Source organism: Hyaloscypha bicolor (genome assembly GCF_002865645.1).
Source record: "Hyaloscypha bicolor E unplaced genomic scaffold K444scaffold_117, whole genome shotgun sequence".
Classification (NCBI taxonomy): Eukaryota; Fungi; Ascomycota; class Leotiomycetes; order Helotiales; family Hyaloscyphaceae; genus Hyaloscypha; species Hyaloscypha bicolor.
In genome coordinates this window covers 1,818,913-1,836,233 of record NW_020194619.1, presented here as the reverse complement: position 1 = coordinate 1,836,233, position 17,321 = coordinate 1,818,913, and the positions used below count along the sequence as shown (strand labels likewise).

The window sequence follows — 17,321 nt, the reverse complement described above, 5'->3', positions numbered from 1 at the left end:
AACAATTGCCCCGCCGCGAAATTCAACCTTCAGCTTGCGGACTCATTAACCGGAGGCGGATTCGTGAAGATGATCCAATTTAGCGTTGGGGAATTTTGGGGGTCAGTATTCTAGCCAAAGGAGTATACAGTTATAAATAGACATCATGGTGGAGTCGAACAACTACGAGGTAGCATTGATAAGGAAAAGAGGGAGGATTTCAGAGGATCTGGCCCCCAGGAAGATAGGGTTTTACAGGAGTATCACGTAGGGGATCGGAAAGATTTCTCCTTTGGTGCAATGCTGCGACCCTGAACCGTTGTATGATTGCATTTGGGCGCAGCTTCACATTTGTGCTTTACTCGTGGGATATTTTCTTGGCAGTGGGAAAAGGGGGGAAGCGATTGGCGGTGCAAACTCTCCGAAACGGCTCAAAAGGATTCTCCTAGCAATTGTCCTTGCTGAGACAAGCCGCCATGTGAGGCTTCGGAGGTGCATTTGTCACCCCCCTTTTTATTGTTGATCGATTTAAACAAGAGGGAGAATATGGGAGATCCTTGCTGAGCTAAACGAAGAGGTTACATAGCATAAGTAGTCGCTTTGCTGAAGGGGGTCGGGCAGAATACCCGAAAGTGTGGTAGATTGACGAGTGTGAAGACTATACAGCAACCTCGCAATCAGGGAAAAGATACACTTTCTGTTGAAATATCCTCTGGGTTGAATGTCCATTGCTACTGCTAGATAAAATCGTTCCGTATAATCGCTTTAGTAAGCTTGTTGAAGGTGTTCCCGCTGACTTTCTCGAATCTAATCGGCAAGTCTCGAACCACGTGACTGGGGGAAAGGGGATATCAACCCATCTCTACCGCCGGTCTTTCCAACTCCCCCTGTGCGAATTCCAAATCCAGACGAAAAAATGATTAGTGATTTTCCTCGTGCATAGGAATTCCACGCATGAATACTTCCGCCGCAATGACGCTCAAGGAGGAAAGAAGATGGTCCCGCCATTGCCTTCGGGGCAAAGGGACTAACAGTCTGTTTCTACTTCTCGGAGTTTCGCTCCTAGGTCTGGATCGCCGTTTCGAGGCTTCTCAAGAGTAGGACGAATGGTGATAGCATGGGACAGATAATTTTCTCGCTTGTTGGGCTGAACGGAGCCCCTGAATTGGCGAGGAAGGGATTTAGCGATGGAAATGTAGCTCTGCGCGAATGGTGGACGATGCTGTAATTAAGTCACGAACAATGGATATATGCTCAGACTTTCATATTCAACCTAATCCAACTAGGTGCCCCGCCCTTTGTATTTGTTCCTTTGAACAACTTAATCTCCCACAGCCCGCCTCCCAAATGAAGTGCGTTGAAATGTGATGATTTGTGTAATACCCAAGGCACGATTTCTTATGGAGGCGAACTAGTCTCTTTCGGAAAATGTTCCCAGTAACAAATCAGTCAGGCCTAGCAATAATGATGAGGTATCAAAGTGACTTCTTCGAACATACGCCAACGGCAAAGCCTGGGAGAGTGTATATATTTGCATAACCGAAATTAAAAGCAAAGAAGGTCTAGTCTAATTGAATAATTCATGTATGACTCAAGCTCGTGCTTAAATGCTCATACACTTGCAACCTTCTTCTCTCCATCGACCGGCTCCTGAACCTCCTGCATTGGCGGAGTTGTTGGAGCACTGATCTCCATCGCCATCTTCCTCCGATCCATCTCCTCAAACATTCCCCAATCGCCAATCTGCTCATCGAAGAATTGATCGATGTCCAAGCCCACCATCTCAGCCTCTTCTGTGACTCTGAGGTGCATGCCAGGGATGTATTTCAGGATATACAAAAGAGCGCATGACATGAGGAATGAGTAGGCGGAAATGGCAGTGATTTCGGCGAATTGTTTGCCGACTTGGATGCCGTTGCCGTCGATGCCGCCTGGTGCTGAGGTCACGCCGTCGAGCATGCTGACTGGTTTTGGTTAGAAGATGAATCAAGTCTGATGCGTGCAAGACTTACTTGAGGCAGAGGCGAAAATGCCAGTGAGGAAACTTCCTACCATGCCACCAACACCGTGGAGTTTGAAAACGTCCATCCCCTCATCGATATGAAGCCACTCGTTCAAGTTCTGGAGCAGAGCACACACGACCGCGGTGATGAATCCAATGACGGCCGCGAGCCAGACTCCGACATAGCCAGCAGCAGGTGTGATACCGACGAGTCCAGCGATGGCACCCGAGCAGGCGCCTACCACGCTGAATTTTCGGCCGTACTTTAGGTAGTCAACCGTAACCCATCCAATCATGCCTGTGGAGGCAGCTGTATTGGTGTTGAAAGCCGCGAGCATAGCCCTAACTGTGGCGTTCAGAGCGGAACCACCATTGAAGCCAAACCAACCGAACCAGATGAGCACCGTTCCAAGAAAGACGAGTGTGGTGTTGTGGGGTTTGCCATGTGACTTATCGCCAGAGTGCTTGCGCTTTCCCAGAACGAAGGCATATGCAAGCGCAGACCAGCCGGAGGAGATGTGAACAGGTCCACCTCCCGCGAAATCGAGAGATGGAAGCTTATACAGCCATCCATTGGGGTTCCATGTCCAGCATGCAATCGGACAGTAGACGAGAGTCGCCCAGAAGAAACCGAAGACCAACGAGGGAACAATACGACCTCTCTCGAATGCACCCCCAACCACGATCTGGACTGTGCAAGCACTTCGAAGGATATCAGCACATGTGCCCATCTTTGGGTGTGAAAACATACCAGAAAAGTAACTGATACAGACAGAAAACAATCTCAGGGATGACAGCGCTTCCTGGGGACGGGGCAGCCATGACATTCTTCATTCCGAAATTGGCCAGATCGCCGATGAAAGGCCCCGCCGTCCTCGAGTAAGCAAGACTGTATCCCCAGAACATCCATTGAAAGGTAGTAACAGCCGCTACCATCAAACTCTGGAATAGAAGCGCTAGAGCGGACTTGCGTCGCGCGAGACCGCCATAGAGAAGTCCGATGCCGGGAATAATCAGCCAGACGATGAAGCCGCAGAACACGAGATAGGTGTAGTGGTACTCGAAGCCGACGTATTGGGCATTGACATCCACGAAGAGAGGATCTCCGCCTTTCGGCTCGGATGAATTGAAGGCTGGCTGCTGAAGTTAGACAAAATGGGGTTCGCGACGGTGGAGATGCTTCTTACCGAACTCATTCTTTGCTCAGGATGGGTTCCAAAATCGCAATGATTACAATCAAATTCTCAACGAGAGGCCGCGTACTACGCGGTGGGAAAGGACGAGCTTAAGTACCCCATTCTTCTCCTGCTGGGAAAGGCCCGCTGCCCGTCCTTCCCGTTGTCGTTCTTACACTTCATTATCGTTATCCTCGCCTGCCATACTCTTTTCGTAGAGCCAAGCTACTTGGCAGTGACATTTGCTTGGATATGAAGCTTCAAACATGGGATCTACTGTGCCTTTGGTGAAGATGAAGGGTGTTTGTCAGAACCTTGATATGAGGATGATAAGAGATGCTTGGCAAATCTCTGGGTTTGATTGCCGGATTAGGTTAAGGCTGACATGGGAAAGATCGGAAGATCGGATGAGAGGAACGTGTCTGATAGACTGCTATCATAGGTCGCGCCGTAATAAGAACTAGGAACACAAGAAGGAGGGGGCGAATGCAGGTCCAGATGTTTGTCCGTGGAGATGGGAATGAACGAGGAGAGGTGGTAAATTAGGCTTCCGCACGTGACGACCCAACAATCTGGTCTCGGCTCGGCTTCCCTTTCCATCTCCATTTCTCCCTTCAACTTTTTCCTTCCTTCTCAACACACACAACCCAAGAGGAAAGAAAGAAAAGGACGCTGCCTTCTGCGTTCGACTATTGATATGCCAAACTAACATTCATTACACTGACAAGCTCCGTTCCTGCTGCTTTTCTTCCCTTGTCATCTACTCAGCTCTTCTTGACGACCCCCATGTCTCCTAATTGACTTGCGCCAAAGCAACCTCTCGTCGAAAGCGACGGCAAAGCGACGTCACACTTCTCCTTACCTTTGGCGATCACGTATCGGTGGAGAATGATACAGGTTCCTGGAAGAGTGATCATAACCGGCTAGTATACACAGTCCTCACCGATGTTCCGCTTCTTCAAAGCGTCTCACGATTGTAACTACTGTACAGCGGCGCATTGACTGCTATTCGAAGCGTCATAATCGAGATCGAATCTGCCCTTACCTTCCTACGCATCGATTGAGCAACCTGCAACCATGGCTACGAACACACCTCTCAGAATCGTCATCCTGTTCACTGGCTGGCCCATTGCAGTCCTGGACTGGTTCGTGTCCGTCATCACACTGCCAGCTTCTCGATTCTAAGTTCCACCGTTAACATGACCGACTTCTTCAATCCCGTCGTCGCCCAACTCTATCCCGATCCAGAAACTTTCGACTTGATTGTTCTCAGCGGAGGAACGGCAGGTCCAATGGATTCTGACCCATGGGTGCTGAAACTGCAGGACTTTCTTCATACCACGATCGACTGCTACCCGCAGCAGAAGATTGTCAGGGTATGCTGGGGACATCAGACCATATGCGTTGCATTCAGAGGAATTGTCGGGAGCATGGATGCTGCTGAGATCGGGGTCAAACGGATGAAGTTGACTGAGGAAGGATGCAAGATGTTCCCACGCAATGCGGTTCTCCATCTCCACCAGTTCCACAGGCGCGAGATCACGGTTCCAGCGCAAGGTTTCGTGCCGTTGGCGGAAGAACACGAGGCTTTCTTGAACCACACGAACACGATATGACGTTCCAAGGACACCCCGAGTTGAATTGGATTCTGCGAAAACGTTGTTGGCTGCAACTCGCGCGTATATGGAGGTAGAAGAAGTGCAGAAAACCGCGTTGGCGAAGAGCATGGAGAATGTGCATGACGGCGTATGGATGTGGAGGAGAATTCTATTTGGGTCAGGGAATGAGCATTTTACTTCTTTCGCCTGCCAATTTCTCATGGACGCCTTTTTAGCTTCAACTCCTGCTTATCCGGGAAGAGAAGAAGGGCAGAAAAAGTCCCAAGCCAAGACCATGGGGAGCGTCCATGATGGCCTGCACGTCTGGGAGAGCATTCTTACCCGGGTCACAGAATGAACATTCGGCCTTCTTATACACTACTTTCTCGTAGTTTGGAAAACGTGCTTGAAAGATAGCGGTTACGTTGAGTTTAGATTCGACTTCGTCCAGACGATGAACACGAAACTAGAATTGCCTGGTTCCTTCATCTCTCCCGTAAACGACTGCTATGAAGCTACCAACTGAATCTTCCACAATCCTCTTTCACGGCCCAAGCAGTTCCGAGTCAAATAACAATAAGTAATACACGCTTTCCTCGGCCATTCGGGCCAGGGTTGGGACCTCGCCCTGATGTAAATGAGTTGTGAAGATCAAGATTCGAGTGAATCATGCCTGGAGGGTTTGTTGCACATGTCCGAAGTTGCTTGCTACATTGAGAATACGCTCTAAAATGGAGGGTGAGTTGCGGACTCAACAATCTATGGGTGGTTGGTTTTGTTGCACATCGGCCGAAAGTCCGAAGTCGCTCCGGTACAATGGGCTTATCTAATTGCCATCCCAGTGACAGTCAACCTCCCTGCGGCTAAGAAAAAGAGTGTATTGTTACTGGGAGGTTTGTTTTGCACATCTAAGGCCAGATATCGTTCCGTCTCTCATTACATCTTCTAGACACATACGATTTGAAGCATCGAAAGGAATTTATATTTATACAACTAAAACAATAAGACCAAAACCTCCTATCCAACAAGCGTCAATAGGTCCCACCCCCAGTTTGTTAATATCGTCCATGCCAAGGTCTATCTCCCAGAACCATATAGTCTCTGCTTCACTGCTCTTCATTCCGAAGGGTAAACCTGCACCATCGTGCATCCTCCATCCATTGCTGCACCAAGTCATCACTAGCATCACTTCCACTTGTGACACGCAGAAGCTTCATGGAAGCCACCGGTAAAACGAGAGACCCGGGTTCTTCTTCCTCTTGACGTCTTCTGAAAGTTCCCCTCGAGCTCGACTCAATGCCGAGGCTCCGTTCCCTTTGTCGTTATCCACCCCCAAAGCCCTTATCGCGCACCCCTTCGGTTCGCCTCCTCTAAGATTCCCAACAGAAAGTTCCAAGCGTCCTCTTGACGCTTCTTGGCCTCAGGGAGGTCGTCAAGGACCTGAAGAAGCATGGCCATGATGATGTCCCGGATCTGGGTCCGCAGCATAATAGTAATCGGCGCTCCCGGTACCCACGAATGCTGCTGGGTCCGCCGTGCTCAACCACGCACTATCCTGCTGCGAACTCGAATAATAGCCGCCTGTCGTAACTGGCGTATAGCTCGTCGTCGCACTCTGGTAGTAGCCCGCGGAAACAGGCGTATAGCCCGCGCTCGTCGTATAAGCCGGTACAGCGTAGCCCGGCGACGAGCCTCCGGCGGAATAAGAGTGGTAGTCATTCCTAGGCGCTGCAGGTGCGGAGTAGTACCCGTAGGAGGAGTTGTAGTACCCATCTGTGGTTGCAGGAGTCGCTGCGTAGCTCATGTTCTCTGGGGATGACGTCTGCACGTAAGACGGCCCCGGACTCGTGCTGGGCACGCTCGCTCTCCCCTGGCCGTGGTCGTCGTGGAAATCCACGATCCTGTCGATGCTTGGGGGCGGGCTGGATTACGTACATCAGCATGCTTATTCTAACGACAGCAGCCTCGAACAGGCAGGAGGTAAACAAACATACCTGGAGCTTTCGTACGTACAGGCGACTGGTGGGTATCGTCTCGCACAGTTGTTGCAAGGACGGTCTTTCGCTTGGTTACACTTTGCTCCAATCGTCAGTCCTCTTCGCTAGAAATTTCTTGGATAGGAAGGAGGCCAAATAGGGATGTGTGAACTTACCCGCTGCTTTCTCCGGCGACACTCGGTGCAGGAGGTGAAGGTTCGTTGGCGCGGACGCAGCCCAGCCTGCATCTTGTCGGTTTCTCTGTAAGTCTTTCTGACTCGGTTTTGGTTTGTGGATGATCGGCTCTGGCCTGCTGCTGAATACGCAATACGGCTTGAACTTCTCGTACTCGTCCTCTTGGCGTTAGCTCCGACGGAGGACCTTAAGACTGGCGTTGGCGTCTGGTTTGGATCTGGATTAAGAGACATCTTTTCGTTGACGATGGCTGAAAGTCATAGTTTATAGTTCAACCTCTTTACTCATAGCTGAAGATACATCTCCGTCTTGGTCACATCATGACCAATCAAAACGGGCATAAAAAGCCAAAGGCAGAAGCTGAGGTGTGAGTCCCAAGGTATACGAGCCGTTTCAGTCTTGCATCCACTTTCTGCTGGCCGGATCTGGCAGCCTGTGTGGCTTGCTCGCTTGTCCATTTCCCACGTTTGTTGTGGAAGGGTATTTTTGTCTCGAAAGGGGGGATGGGGAATGGGGGAAGGATTCAGAGTGGGTGAGGTGCTGCATCCGGAAGGAATTTCGGTATATGTGAATCAACGGCAACCGAGGTGGGGGCGCAAGCACTGTCTGCCCCGCCCAGTGCATACCCAGCCGTGCGGTTCCCCGACTGCGCACCAGTCACAGGGCCGCCCGTTAGGCAACCTGCAGCCCTGTGCATGCCCATTCGCGAGGCCATCCTAGTCGAGATAGTTGGTGGAGGTGGCTCAGAGACGGTTAATTGAACGCCACGGATCCTGCTTTGGGGATGGTGATGGGATTCTATGCAGAGATTTCCGAACTGTGGCATTTTATTGCGGACGTGGTGATAAAGAGCGGGAACCCTGCGCAGCTGAAGACGCGGAACCCTAAGATCCTTCTTATTCTGCCTTTCCTCGCGAATAGGCGACAGTTATTGTGAACGCACTTATTGATATTTGTTCTTCTGGGGCAGGTACTGGACCCTTTTTAGCCATTTTTGCGACTCAACCAGTCGTACGTAGTAGTTCGGAGACCGAGGTAGTCATCGTGGCTCTTGGCTCCTGGGGCTCGGGTATCACCTGATTGCGAGGACGCCCGGTAGGGCTGGGCTTAATACTAGTCACGCGCGCACTACTTTGCCAAGAGCTCTTGACTCTCTTCGTCCTCGCTCTCGGGACAGAGCGGACCGTTTCAAAGTTGTGACCAACCGATTTTGATAGTCGAAGCCTGAAGCTAGCTGGTTTCATCAAGGCAAGACCAAACTTTAGGCCCTACAGATTCAGTAGGGCAGACTTCTGGTCGAATACGCCCCAGGCAGCATTTATTCTCATGAACCAATTGGTTCTTTTGCCTGGTGCATTAGTAGTCGGTGGATGACTCGATGTGATGAAGCCTCAAAGTCAGGAGTAGCAGTCATAATGTTCAAGCTGTCATTTTACATGCGCCAGTTCAGTTTCAGACAGGACTTCCTCTGGAGGTTTGCTCATTTTCCACGTCTTGCCGCCTAACAGTCAGGAGATATATTTCAACCATCAGTAGTAGAAATTTTGTGTACAGCAAGGATCATGAATGTCGAAGAGAAACTGTGGTGCCTTCCGCCAAAGCAATTACATTGAAGCTGAGGAAGAGTACTTCCCGCTGAATGTAACGATCCTCAGCAGGATGCCACTTGACCATTGACCATATTGAGCAGAGCTCAATTTCAAAGCTTGTGCTGGGCCGAGTATCTAGATCTTTGGTCGGTCGTCACAATGACGTAGCTTGCCAAGCTGGACAACCTTCATGAATAGGATCAATGCGCTCATCATCATCTACGTCCGGAGTTTCTAAATATTCACCGGGCTGTGCACGGGACTTTGTGCAATGAACAAGCTCTCTAAAGTCTTATAGGTGGAGATTTTGCTGCAGCCAAGTGCTCTTGGAGAGATTGTGGGATCCTGCCGGATCAGTGTGTCCGCGAGCGCGGAAACTTCGGATGACGGGGAGCCCCAGCGGCTGTGATCGTAATCCGGCTCAAACCTCCCCCATCTGGTGAGACTGTGCTCTGCCAAGTCGGAAGGCTTGACAAGGTGTGAACAGCCTCAGTGGCAGGGCCTGCACATGTGGACAGCACCAATAGTGTGCTTTTGTTTGTCATTGGCAAGGTAAAGACAAAGCCGCTAACCGTTATCCTATTTTGGACCCGACCCGAAGCCCTGCTTCCCAGGCTCGTGGGTTCTCAACGGTCCGACGCGAATATCCCGGGCCAGATATGACTGGATAAACAAACGACCAAGGAGGGTGACAACTGACACTATTCTGTGAACTCATCGGTTCCACAGCAAGAGCGCCACCCGAGCAGAAGAGTAAGATTGAACCCCTTGTGGATTTAGAGTTCTCACTTGAGACGATAACAATCCGTGGAGTTGATCAGCCCTAGGGTCTTCAGCTGATCTAGCGTCTGATCCTTCAGAGTGCCAGGGTGCGGCTGAGGGATTGGGCCCCGGCAGTCTCTGCATGGGGTATAGCCCCTGCCTGCTCAGAAGCAATACAAACGGGGAATGCCCAAGCTCCAGATATTAAGCACGCACCAGGATGAGCACCAAGCGGGCCAGTCAGCAGGCTTCACGCAGTGATGGCGTCCGAAACGAAGGCTCTCGTTGCGTTTATCGATATGAAACAACTTTCTTTCGTGGCTCCAGCGTTGCGGCGGAACTATTTACCAGAGTCTCAACTTTCAGGTGAATCAGTGAGGCTTGCAGGCAATAATCTCCCGATGTCGCGATGACTGTCTGGTTATGAGCGACTTGCTTCATTGAAAGAGCGAGATTTGGATGAGTACAATGTTTCAGTGCGGGGAGCGAGGAAGGATTCAAATATAAAAATAGATCGCGTGGTTAGCGCAACGGCAAGGCAGTCTAAGCCCCGAGGCAACTGTAGCGGGAGCCCAAAATTTAGCGGCGCGTGACGTAATAAATGGCCCCTGCCAAACCTTGGTTCGACCACCTCGTCCGATCCCCCTTTTGCATAACAAGTCAACTTTTGGTCCTCATCATTTCCTAATTAGGCGTTTATTGAGGCAACATCACCGTCTTAATTCAAATCCGCGGAGATGCTGTGGAGCAGAATTGGCAATCTTACTAATACTCGGGAGTGGCTCGCTGAGAAACACCTGAACCTGTATAACTTCCTCATTTAGCACACTAAATTTAGACTCTCAGCATCGCAGTCCACGACCAACTTCAAATTTGGTCGACAGCATGGAAGCTTTACTTGCGGCCCCCTGGATGAGGTTTTGGTGAGTCGACAATAGGTATCGCACCCTTTCTCCTCCCAACCTTTTTATCTTCTTTTTTTTTCTGGTTAGAGTGAAAGACACTCTCAACCATAAACGGGATTCTTTGGTAGCGCCTCGCTATCGAGTAAGTAGAGTTTTCGATCGCACAACCTGAATTTTAATCAACTTCATGATGTCTGTCCTCTCTATGATCTTCACTATTTCACCTGTGTTTTCGTAATCACTGCACACTTCTACAACGGGCCAACCCCAGAATTTGCCATTATGGCGACACCGGCGAAGGTCAAATAACGCCCCCGTTCTCGCACGACCTAACCAAGATCCTTGGAGGAAATTCTCTTTGCGGAGAAATAAATTGGCTCGACGATTGTACAAGTTTATAATGGCCGCCCTTTTCGCTATCGCCATCTTTGCGATTGTCTCCCAAATCTACTTCATCGTTGTTATAGATGAGGAGACGCTAGTTTCCACGCCGGATATGCGATTTCGCAAATGGTTGGGTCTCGACAGGCAAGTGACTGTTGGAGTTCTCGAACGTCACAGCCAACAATAGATATAGGATATTTGAAACTACAATGTCCTTCGTTCCCTTGTCCCTACGTTCGGCTCTCTATCAAAGCTTCCTGCCGGCCGGTTAAACGAATCTTTCGTCACACCGGTTCCAGAACAGGGAATTCTAATTATATGACCATGTTTTTTATTCTGCTTGGTGAGCTTTGGACGTTCGGCTTTCCAGAGGTGTTCCCTTCGGCTGTGGAGCTTGGAGGCGGGATTTTCATCACTCCCTATTTATTCTGAGAAGGTATGAGATGTGGAACAGGTGGAGGGTAGAAGAGTGTGTTCAGAGAAGGTGTGTCTGGGGTTCATACTAATGTAGTATGTTAATTGGCAGGATGGAAACACTGGATGTTCGGCTTGAGATCACTTGGTCTGCGGTTTGTAGTGATATCTGAAGTCTTTCTTCCATCAATCTCTATTTCGCCGTATTCCTTCCAAGTAGTTATATACTAGAGCTTAATTTTGGCCTAGGAAGGGAGAGACACAATGTTCACATTCGAGGAAGTGTGGATCGATGTTTCAGCCCTGTCAGGCCTCACTGCTTTTCATTTCAAGTGTCAACCCATGTGGTCTTAGTTCAACACCGACCCTTTCAGCCCCATCAACAAGTATCTGTCTTGTATACTATGGATTTGCGCAAGAAAGGGGGGAATTCGTGTTACCTCGCTTAGACAAATCACGTGTCGATGCCTATTTGCTCCTTCCGGTTTCTCTGCCCTTTTCAAATCAACATCTCGCAATTCTCTTCACCACCTGTACAGAAACATCCTCTAAGCCAAATAGTTCCAGGAGGCGCCTGGCCATAACGAGCTCAGATCCCATCAAGGACCAGAGATCAGAGTCCGTCTAGAACCCTCGACGATTCATCTTCCAGCAAATTCAACCCCCCGGCCGCAAACGCTTCCATTTCTTCATTCGCGTCATCCTCGTCGGCGGAGTCTGAATCTTCTTCTGCCCCGAAATGCTGTCCGCCCCGATACTCCGGAGGCTTCGTCTTCATCTTGACATCCTGTCCCAGATCCCGCCAGCTTCTCGAGATCTCCCTGCAGGCCACAGCAAAGACCTCTTCGGCCTCGCCAGAATTACCGTCCTCTCCGATAGCGGTCGAGCTGAATTTCATGGACCATCCGGATGACTCAGTGTGGTTCGTACTGGCCTCTGGGCTGGTGACGGTGTCTAGATGAGGCATGACACCGACGGACATAGCAACACTCAGAGGCAATTGTAGGGAGCCAGAGACACTTCTACCCTTGGTCTGGGCTGCTGTCTGTTTGAACTTGGCCGTCTGGGTGCTCATGGTGCCGACAATCAGGTAGACTTTATCACCAACCGGACACATCTCAAGGATCTTCCGACGCACGTCAGGGACGGCCTTCAGCGCATCAAAGTAGTCTTTCTCGAGCTTCAGTCGTCGTGTTATGAAGCGCGGGGACTCCACGGTGGTCGAGCCGCCTTCTGCAGAGTCGGCTGAGAATGACAGCAGCCCCGAGAGCTTTGCCCGGAGGCCATCGTTTCGAGCAGCCTGCGCCTTGAGGATTGCGTCCGTGTCGTATTGCACACCAAGCAAGAAGGTTTTGAATACCTCGGCCGTCACACTCCCCGCTGGGGAGTCGGGTGTGAAGTCGCGAGTGGGGTCCTGGTAATGCTGAACGACCCGCCCGAGAAGATGCGCGCTCTCCGACGCTGGTAGACGACGTTTGAGAAGGAAAAATTTGGGTTCATAGGACTGTGGCGCCATGGCAGTTACCAATTCTGCAGAAACGGGCAACTCATCACTGGGGACGCTGTCTTTTCAAGGTCGTCGTTGATTGACCGCGGGCGCCACAGCGCTGGGGCTGAAACTGGGGGGCTGAGAAACTCGCGCGGCCACCCAAAACTACGCGCCAGCTTGCGGACCTCCCAGAAAAAGCAACGACGGAGCTCGAGCTGCCCCCATAAAGGGGGTTACACGCCGGTGGACCTGATCCGACCCAAGACCCTCACGAAAGACCATCGGCCACATCTCTCGCTTTGTTCTGAACATTTCCGCCCACACGACGAATTCTCTCCACGGTCTGGCCCTGTTTCGCTGTCCTTTCTCTGTGTGACGGTCACCATGTCGTTTCGACTTCGTCTCTGCGAGATTATCTCTGTCGCTCATGAAGCCCCTGTGATCAATCCCAAGGGGAACTCTTCTCGGTGGGATGTCGAAGCCAAGACGAGCTCAAAGTGTACACGGATTACGCTCAAGGACCCTTTTGGACAATCGATTGAGCTCGGTGAGGATCCAGAGAAAGCCTTGAAGTGGTTTCTTGAGAATTACGCCAGTGAGCCATTCGAAACTGCTAGGGCCGACCTCGCCACAGAGCTTCTCTCAAATTATGGCCGCGATCTCGCTGCACAGATTGTCAAAACTGGCCTACTTCCCAAAAATGGGAGCATCCGTCTAGAAATTGCGTCTAAAGATTCCGGAATGGGAACAGACCCGAACCGCGTGGAGACGACACTTCAACGGCTGCATTGGGAAGTCCTTGAGGACACAAAAATCTGGTCATCCGGATACAGCTTCAATAGTGTAAGCGTCATTCGATCTGTAGTCCAGAACAGTGAGCAAGACGAAATTGGGGCCGGGTCCTTCCAAGGAATGAAATTCAACATTCTCTTAGTTGTCTCCCGCCCAGGAAAACAGAAAGATGTCGACTACCAGCTTGTTTCCAAGTCTTTGGTGGCTATCGTTGATCACGTTTCCAAGACCAGGCCTGATGTAAAGGTTTCGCTCACAATTCTTCGTCCGCCGACATGGGTGGCATTTCAGAAAGAATTGCAAGACCATAACTATGACTTGGTTCACTTTGACATGAAGGGTAGGATCCGGAAAGCTTCCACAGGTCATACTTCGTAAGTTGAAACCTCCATTATGTCCATTCTCAGTGGCCTTATCTGTGTCTTATAGAGCTGGTCTCGAGTTCTGCAAACCCAATCATCTGGATTCCCTCAAAATGACAAAGGATTTCCGAACGGGAAGTGAGATCGGCAAGGAACTCGCTCAAGGTGGCGTCAAAACTGCCATCCTTAACGCCTGTGATTCTGCGAGCTTCGAAGCCTCCAGTCCTGAAAGCAATCTGGCCGAAGTTCTTCTGCGTTATGGCACTCAACACGTGCTTGCGATGGCCTATAAGGTGGTGGAGGAGGCCGTCGAGATATTTATGAACGCATTCTACCAGTCCCTGCTCGTCAATAAAGCTTCCGTGGAAGAGGCATCAAGGATAGCACGACTGGCACTGATCAACAATCGGCGAAGACGAGCAATGTCCATGTACAATGTGAACCTTTCTGACTACATTATACCTATATTTTACACCTCCTTCACAACCCCGAACCCTCACAGCAAGGTAGAGAATAGCAAGTACGGCAGCAGCATCTCATCATACCTTGACAAGGTGTTGAGCTCGATCAAAAATCTGTCACCTTTCGAGCAACTAATAACCAAAGCACTTCAGTCGGTCGACCAAGCCCTGATTGGCCGTGATATCGATGTCCTCTCCCTGGAGTTTCTCCTATCCACATCACGACTGGTCCTTTTGCACGGCCAAGGTGGTTGCGGGAAGACAGAGTTCCTTCGCTATGTTTGTCAGTGGTGGAAAGCCTCTGGGTGGATCAATGGGTCTGCATACATCAACTTTGCTGAAGACCATTTGCTTTCGTGGGGAGAATATATTGAACAGATGTGCATCCAACTTGGCCTTGACTTCGATGAACCCTCAGAGGCGGCGATTATCGATAGACTAAGGAGCGGGAAGTATCTTCTAGTTTTTGACAGCGCTGACGCCTTTGAATCGCCGCTTTATCTCGAGAACCCCGATGACGCAGAAGAGATGGCAAGATCACTGAGAGCGCTCATCGACAATGCAACAAGCGATGGATCAATGGCGATTGTGGCGTCTCGACTTGCAAACACCCAGGTTGCGAACGTTACCTCAGAGCGCCAGAAGTTCCATCTATCTGGCCTCTCGGTTCTCGATTCCGTGGCCCTCCTGCAGCAGTTGGCCTTTGACGAGAAAACCAAGCCGCCCGAAATATACCATCGCCGGGACAATATCGACTTCCTGCGTCGTGTTGCTATCCTTCTGGAAGGAAACCCAACAGCTATCCAGCTGATCGTGCCTGCGTTCAGCAGAGCCGGCTACAATGGAGAAGCTCTCTTCAATAACCTTCTGTATGATAAGATAGAAGAACCGGCGGAGGATATATGGAGTCGGTCCCGCTTTTGTACCTCTCTTTCCATCGCCCTGGCCCTTCCGTCCTTCATCAACTTCGATGACACGATGATCCAGACGACGCACTTTGCGCCTTTCTGGAACATAATGCCCAAAGACCTGAATTACTACTACTGGTTCTTTTATCTTTTTGCGTCCAAGTATTTCCAGGAGGCATCATATGCCAATTGGATCTCAAAGGAGTGGCAGGACATTGTGAACAACGGCCAGATGGCTCGTAACCTGCGAGCCTATTGGCCCGAAATTGAGTCAAAATTGATCCGCGTTGGCATCCTGCAGCATGCTGCCATCACGCGCCGCGATGGCCAGCAGGTACCTTGCTACCACGTAAATCCAGTCTATACCTTACTCGGCCGGACTGCAGTAACCAAGGGAGCCTGGAAGGAAGCCAAGTTTGCTTAAGTCCGTCAGGCGCTGCTTTGGACACCCTCAAAACCTTTCGCGGACGACAAGTATCGAAATGAATGGACTGGTGTAGTATGGGATGGGATGGAACAACACGAGGACCTTCTCCACAACAGGCACGCGCAAGGTATGGGCTGGGCAAATCAGGACGGTGAACCGGAAGAGCAGGTCAAGCGCATGGGTGTCACCTTGTTCTCCCTCCATTATGGCGCGTCCGTCGGCTCTTGGTGGACGAAGCCACGACAAAGACGGCTGCTCATTCCACACATTCGCCAACATTTATCGTATGTCCACATGATTGCAAGTGAGCGTCCTGCCTCTGTGCCGACAACATGGGACCTCTTTTGCATTATGGACTACTCATGGGCCCTCTATCAGATTGAAGCGGAAGACACAGTACAGTCAGGCAAAGCTCCGATCGTCAAGTCAGCTCTGGAAGTTTTTGAGAGGTGGAAAGCCAATAGTCCTCCCGGGACAGTCCTGCCGCCGCCAAATGAGGTCACCTGGTTCCAGCTTCGTTTTGCCGAAGCAAGCATCATGGATCGGTCGCTTCAATTGCGAGAAGCGAAGGAGTTGTTCGAAAGGAACTTGGCCGATGACCCTGTAACTACTAATGCTGGGATGCTGAACATTATTAGGCGTTGGCATCTGCAGAACTTGCAGAACTGGGCCGCCTGTGTGGTTAGGCTTGCTGTACGGGACGGTAAGGTAGCGAAGAAAGATTTCAATGCCGGAATGCAAGCTATGTCCAATTTATGGAAACCGAAGGGCATGGGCCCTGCTTTGTCGGAAATATGGACCCAGTATGAGCAGGAAATCGAGAGTTTGAAAACTGGCGATCATCTCGGCTTTGCCTTGGATCTTGAGAAAGAGGCGGTGTCCAAGTTCGGCAGTTTTGCAAAGAGCATTATCGACGCCCCCATGATGGGTGTGTTCGCGGATCTAAAGCCGGAAAACGGCACTTCGGTTTTGAAACTTGTGAGCCAGATGTTGGAATCGAACAATACCGACTCACAAAAGATGAAAGCTCTACTCGGTGATGTGGAATCCGGGATCCACATGATGGCTGGTGACACAGCAGCAGCAGGACGGGCCATGAACTTCTCCATGCAGCGGGAGGCGCCCAGCTCCACCACCTCCACTGGATGGGAGAACCTCGCGGAAGTACACATGTTCCAATGCGGGCTTGCCATGATGCCACCCGACAAGCCGGACTACAAGAAAGGACTCGCACATCTCCAAGAGTGGTGGAAGCTACATCAGGGCATTAGCATGTGGAAACAGGACCAAGTCTGGGGACTGCTGAAGCTCACCACTTGCTACCACGGTCTTGGCCGGATCGCAGAAGCGGGCAGAGAGGTCATCAAGTGTGTTGAAGTGGGGCAAGGAATGGGGCCGAAAGATTGCATGGAGGGTAATGTGGAAGGCGCTCACAGACATATTTACAACGAGGTCGTAAAGCTTCACCAATTTGACGTTTTCTTGGATCCGATGGTTCTTTTCTCGCGAGCTCCGGAAATAGCAGGGCTGTCGCTGAAGGAGAGGGTGGCTCTTTGCCAGATCGTCAAGGAGGCCCACGAGGTTGTTAAGAAGGAGGAAGAGCTGAAGGAGCTTTTGGAGGAAATGCGGAAGCAGTTTGCTCCTCTTGGTCTGGGGTCCTTGGGCTTGCAAAAAGGCGACCAGAGGGGCTTGGAAAATGAGAGAACGATCGGCGAAAGCATGGCAGATAATTCATGGTTCTTCTGAGGAAAGAAGACCAATCGTATAAATCGAAGCACTAGCCTCATCACGGAGGCAACTTGGCTCTCCCTATGATTTAGTGCCCAGCGAAAAAGCCAACGACGGTCACACACTAGACACCGCAACCTAAAAAGGGCAACGCAACACGCAAAGATTTCCCTCT

The 17,321-nt window shown here is 50.7% G+C and overlaps 7 protein-coding genes across 7 annotated transcripts; 3 read left to right on the top strand and 4 right to left on the bottom strand.

The window, feature by feature from the left end:
• Positions 1-1,453: 1,453 nt before the first annotated feature.
• Positions 1,454-3,644, bottom strand: K444DRAFT_594137 (ammonium transporter-like protein). The gene is made up of 4 exons (XM_024878338.1): positions 3,169-3,644; positions 2,733-3,118; positions 1,992-2,683; positions 1,454-1,943 (listed from the first exon to the last, which is right to left on the bottom strand). Exons 1-4 carry the CDS (start codon positions 3,175-3,177, stop codon positions 1,591-1,593), a joined length of 1,440 nt encoding a protein of 479 aa, XP_024734156.1. The 5' UTR covers positions 3,178-3,644; the 3' UTR covers positions 1,454-1,590.
• Positions 3,645-4,068: 424 nt separating this feature from the next.
• Positions 4,069-5,148, top strand: K444DRAFT_49849 (uncharacterized protein). The gene is made up of 2 exons (XM_024873314.1): positions 4,069-4,078; positions 4,148-5,148. Exon 2 carries the CDS (start codon positions 4,356-4,358, stop codon positions 4,770-4,772), a length of 417 nt encoding a protein of 138 aa, XP_024734155.1. The 5' UTR covers positions 4,069-4,078; positions 4,148-4,355; the 3' UTR covers positions 4,773-5,148.
• Positions 5,149-6,063: 915 nt separating this feature from the next.
• Positions 6,064-7,238, bottom strand: K444DRAFT_49816 (uncharacterized protein). Its single transcript, XM_024873310.1, has 3 exons — positions 6,907-7,238; positions 6,749-6,828; positions 6,064-6,676 (listed from the first exon to the last, which is right to left on the bottom strand). The coding sequence occupies exons 1-3, from the start codon at positions 7,156-7,158 to the stop codon at positions 6,187-6,189; spliced, it is 822 nt and encodes a 273-aa protein (XP_024734154.1). The 5' UTR covers positions 7,159-7,238; the 3' UTR covers positions 6,064-6,186.
• Positions 7,239-7,448: 210 nt separating this feature from the next.
• On the bottom strand, positions 7,449-7,917 carry K444DRAFT_632374 (uncharacterized protein; the record flags this gene model as incomplete). Its single annotated transcript, XM_024883470.1, has 2 exons — positions 7,449-7,723; positions 7,869-7,917. The coding sequence occupies 2 exons, from the start codon at positions 7,915-7,917 to the stop codon at positions 7,449-7,451; spliced, it is 324 nt and encodes a 107-aa protein (XP_024734153.1).
• Positions 7,918-11,284: 3,367 nt separating this feature from the next.
• On the bottom strand, positions 11,285-12,550 carry K444DRAFT_615705 (uncharacterized protein). The gene has a single exon (XM_024880780.1). It carries the CDS (start codon positions 12,493-12,495, stop codon positions 11,593-11,595), a length of 903 nt encoding a protein of 300 aa, XP_024734152.1. The 5' UTR covers positions 12,496-12,550; the 3' UTR covers positions 11,285-11,592.
• A 124-nt stretch (positions 12,551-12,674) lies between these two features.
• Positions 12,675-15,630, top strand: K444DRAFT_49707 (uncharacterized protein). Its single transcript, XM_024873292.1, has 2 exons — positions 12,675-13,634; positions 13,690-15,630. Exons 1-2 carry the CDS (start codon positions 12,853-12,855, stop codon positions 15,413-15,415), a joined length of 2,508 nt encoding a protein of 835 aa, XP_024734151.1. The 5' UTR covers positions 12,675-12,852; the 3' UTR covers positions 15,416-15,630.
• Positions 15,199-17,245, top strand: K444DRAFT_49796 (uncharacterized protein). The gene has a single exon (XM_024873309.1). The coding sequence runs from the start codon at positions 15,503-15,505 to the stop codon at positions 17,162-17,164; it is 1,662 nt and encodes a 553-aa protein (XP_024734150.1). The 5' UTR covers positions 15,199-15,502; the 3' UTR covers positions 17,165-17,245.
• Positions 17,246-17,321: the final 76 nt, after the last annotated feature.

Excerpts from the sequence above, each read along its gene's own strand:
- K444DRAFT_49796 (XM_024873309.1), top strand. The coding sequence starts at position 15,503 with ATGGAACAACACGAGGACCTTCTCCACAACAGGCACGCGCAAGGTATG.
- K444DRAFT_49816 (XM_024873310.1), bottom strand. The coding sequence starts at position 7,158 with ATGTCTCTTAATCCAGATCCAAACCAGACGCCAACGCCAGTCTTAAGG. Across the intron at positions 6,829-6,906 it reads GTCGCCGGAGAAAGCAGCGG|TGTAACCAAGCGAAAGACCG; the intron begins GTAAGTTCACAC and ends ATTGGAGCAAAG. Across the intron at positions 6,677-6,748 it reads TGTACGTACGAAAGCTCCAG|CCCGCCCCCAAGCATCGACA; the intron begins GTATGTTTGTTT and ends TACGTAATCCAG.
- K444DRAFT_49849 (XM_024873314.1), top strand. The coding sequence starts at position 4,356 with ATGACCGACTTCTTCAATCCCGTCGTCGCCCAACTCTATCCCGATCCA.
- K444DRAFT_594137 (XM_024878338.1), bottom strand. Across the intron at positions 2,684-2,732 it reads CTGTATCAGTTACTTTTCTG|TGCTTGCACAGTCCAGATCG; the intron begins GTATGTTTTCAC and ends TATCCTTCGAAG. Across the intron at positions 1,944-1,991 it reads CATTTTCGCCTCTGCCTCAA|TCAGCATGCTCGACGGCGTG; the intron begins GTAAGTCTTGCA and ends AACCAAAACCAG.
- K444DRAFT_615705 (XM_024880780.1), bottom strand. The coding sequence starts at position 12,495 with ATGGCGCCACAGTCCTATGAACCCAAATTTTTCCTTCTCAAACGTCGT.
- K444DRAFT_49707 (XM_024873292.1), top strand. The coding sequence starts at position 12,853 with ATGTCGTTTCGACTTCGTCTCTGCGAGATTATCTCTGTCGCTCATGAA. Across the intron at positions 13,635-13,689 it reads GCTTCCACAGGTCATACTTC|AGCTGGTCTCGAGTTCTGCA; the intron begins GTAAGTTGAAAC and ends TGTGTCTTATAG.